At 42.8% G+C, this 3,363-nt stretch overlaps 1 protein-coding gene across 1 annotated transcript; it reads right to left on the reverse strand.

Annotated features, from left to right (window-relative positions):
- Nucleotides 1-2,402: 2,402 nt before the first annotated feature.
- Nucleotides 2,403-3,092, reverse strand: LOC127488546 (olfactory receptor 7E178-like). The gene has a single exon (XM_089315590.1). The coding sequence runs from the start codon at nucleotides 3,090-3,092 to the stop codon at nucleotides 2,403-2,405; it is 690 nt and encodes a 229-aa protein (XP_089171716.1).
- Nucleotides 3,093-3,363: the final 271 nt, after the last annotated feature.

Here is a 3,363-nt window from a genome sequence, read left to right on the forward strand (position 1 = left end):
AAGATAATCGAAAATGAATCTTGATGTGAATGGAAGGGGAGAGGGAGTGGGAAAGGGGAGGGTTGTGGGTGGGAGGGACAGTATTGGGGGGAAAGCCATTGTAACCCATGAGTCGTACTTTGGAAATTTATATTCATTAAATAAAAGATAAAAAAAAATAAATTAGCACCTGGCTCCTGGCTTCAGATCGGTGCAGCACCACCCATTGCAGCCATGTGGGGAATGAACCAACAGAAGGAAGACCTGTCTCTTTCTCTCTCACTGTCTGTAACTCTACTTGTCAAATAAATAAAATCTTTTTAAAAAATAAAAATTGGAGATATTTGATTTTTAAACAACAATTTCAAAATAATCATCTAAAGACTGTCAGCTAGCTAAGAGATGACACAAAGAGATCAACTGTGCAACCAGAAAAAAAAAGAATAAATGAAAATAAGGGTAACAAACTGTAAAAAAGAAATAAATTTTGGGGATAAAGAACACAATAACTCAGTTGGAATATTCTATAGAGATTCAACAGCAGGTTCAAGTACAACAAAGAATCAGTGAACTTTTGGACTTTTCAAATTATTTATTTACTAACAGTTATATCATTTTTTAACACTCTATGTCAGAATAGTTTTAAATATACAAAAAATTGTGAGGTAGTAATACATAGAGTCCCCATATACCCCTCATCCAATGTCTCCTATTACATCACATATTGATATCTTTGTTACAGTGAACCACACCCATCTTCCCCTATTATTATAAAGACTTTATTTATTTATTTGAAAGAGTTAACAGAAAGAGGTACAAAGAAAGAGAGCAAAAGAGAGAGAGAGAGAGATCTTCCATTCACTGGCTGGCTTCCCAAATGGCTGCAATGGCTGGAGCTGGGACAGGCCAAAGCCAGGATTCAGGAGCTTCTTTCAGATCTCCCATATGGGCACTGGGGCCCAAGCACTTGGCCCACCTCCACTGCTTTCCCAGGTGCATTAGGAGGGGGCTGGACTGGAAGTGGAACAGCCAGGGCTGAAACTGGCACCCATGTGGGATGCTGGTGTTGCAGGCAGCAGCTTTACTCACTGTGCCACAGTGCTGGCCTTTTCCCCTATCTTTTCATCCCAAACACTTTCACTTATTCCATGACTCCCAACCTCCAGTGTTCAGATTCAGATTTTTTTTATTTGAAATTATCTAGTCACAGGAGCATAAGAAAAATAATGAAGAAAAGTGAATAAAACTAGAGGGATGTATGGGATACCATAAGGAGATATGCCCTATATTCCATACGCCTTATGGAAATTACACAATAAGAATACAGAAATGGGGTATGGTAGAGAGCCATTTTTAAGAAACAGTGACTCCTATTTGGAGGTTCCTACATTTCAAGAAGTCCATATACACATTATAAAAGCTCAGTTAACTCCAATTAAAATAAATCCAAAGGACTACCACTAAGCCAAATGATAATCAAAATATCCATGTTGCAGAAAAAAAAAGAGAATCCTGAAAGCAGCAAAGGAGAATTGACTTATCACATACAATGAAGCTCCTAAAACACTGCAGACTTTTCAGAATATCTCTAGGGTACCTTAAAAATACTCATGCCAAGGGCTTTAGCTGAGGCAAAGTGGGTTAAGCTGCTGCCTGCAGCCCTGGCATCCCATATGGGTGCCAGTTCAAATCCTGGCTGCTCCACTTCTGTTCCAGCTCCCTGCTAATGCACCTGGGAAAGCAAAGGAGGATGACCTAAGTGCATAGGCCCCTGCCACTCATGGGGGAGACCTAGAAGAAGCTCCTGACTCTGGCTTAGGCCTGGCCCAGCCAAGGTCATTGCAGCCATTTGGGGAGTGAGCAAGTGGATAAAAGATCTCCCTCTCTATCTCTTAACCCCCCACCCCCCTGTGTGTGTGTGTAACTCGGCCTTCCAAATAAATTTCACTTCAGTCTTCACAGAAGTTGAAAAAATCAGAATCTCTGGTGGCAGGACCCAGGCCTGTGATTAGGTGAACAACCCTGCTGAAAAAGGAGCAGTGACAGGGGTCCACACTAAAAACCAGCACAAATAAGTTACATAGGATCAAAATGTGATGAAAAGTACAGAAGAATTATGGAAAAGATGTAAACTAGAAAAATGCAGAAAGGGTTGTTCATTCATCCAGGATTCCTGGATCATCAATAATAAACCACAGAGAGTTCTGCAGAGCTAAAGTAGGATTCAGGCATGCAATGGTTAAGATGTATAAAAAATCTGTAATACTCTCCAAAATGGCAAAAGAAACAATATTCAGACACAAAATTTAGAGAGATGAGAGCCTCATACATCATGTGGTTAGAAGTGAGACTTGTACTTCTAGATGCTTAGTTTTGCTTCCTTTTTCAACCTGCAGTCCAAACCCAAGGCACAAGAACAGAAATTAGGCTGTGTTGCTGAGGAGCTTCTGTATGGCTCTCTTCAAGTCCCTGTTCCTCAGGCTGTAGATAAAGGGGTTGAGCATGGGGGTGACCAGAGTGTACACCATGGAAGCCCTGGCACCCTCCCCCGGAGAAAGTGAGAAACTTGAACTGAGATACACCCCAAGGCCTGTTCCATAAAATAAGCAAATGACTGACATGTGAGAGCCACAGGTAGAGAAGGCTTTGTACTTCCCACCTGCTGAGGGGATTCTCAGAATGGAGGACACAACTTTATAGTAAGAGAGGAGGATCCCTGTGATAGGGAGAAAACCATAGATGATGCCAACAAGATATGTGAATACATCATTGGTGAAGGAGTCGGAGGAAGTGAGGATGAGAAGCTGAGTAGGCTCACAGAAGAAATTAGAAATTTCCACTTTCTTAAAGCAGGAATCCCTTAAGACCATCAAGTTCTGCAGCAGGGAATACAGAAGGCTGGCCCCAAAGGACACCAAAACTAAGAAGCCACAGCGGCCGGGATTCATGATGGTCTGGTAATGCAGGGGGTGACAGATGGTGACAAACCAGTCATAGGCGAGCATTGTCAGAAGCAAAGCATCCATGCATCCACAGATAACAGAGAGAGACATCTGGATCAGGCAGCCCACATAGGAGATGGCTGTGCTGTGAGTGTGGATGTCCACAATCATCTGGGAACTGTGGTGGAGGTGAAACCCACATCAGCCAAGGACAGGTTGCAGAGGAAGAAGTACGTGGGGGAGTGGAGGTGGGAGTCTGAGCTGACAGCAAGGACGATGAGCAAGTTCCCGAGCATCGTGACCAGGTACATGGACAGGAACAGCCCAAAGAGGAGGGGCTGCAGTTCTGTCATCTCTGAGAAGTCCATGAGATGGAATTAGGAGACCCATGTGACATTTTGTGTTTAATGTAACCTGGGAATCTTTGAAAAGAAAATAGCAT

This window comes from Oryctolagus cuniculus, chromosome 16 (assembly GCF_051225735.1).
Source record: "Oryctolagus cuniculus isolate XC-2025 breed Fujian yellow rabbit chromosome 16, ASM5122573v1, whole genome shotgun sequence".
Classification (NCBI taxonomy): Eukaryota; Metazoa; Chordata; class Mammalia; order Lagomorpha; family Leporidae; genus Oryctolagus; species Oryctolagus cuniculus.

What these genes read in the sequence shown, in the direction of transcription:
- LOC127488546 (XM_089315590.1), bottom strand. Translation starts at nt 3,092, where the DNA reads ATGATTGTGGACATCCACACTCACAGCACAGCCATCTCCTATGTGGGC.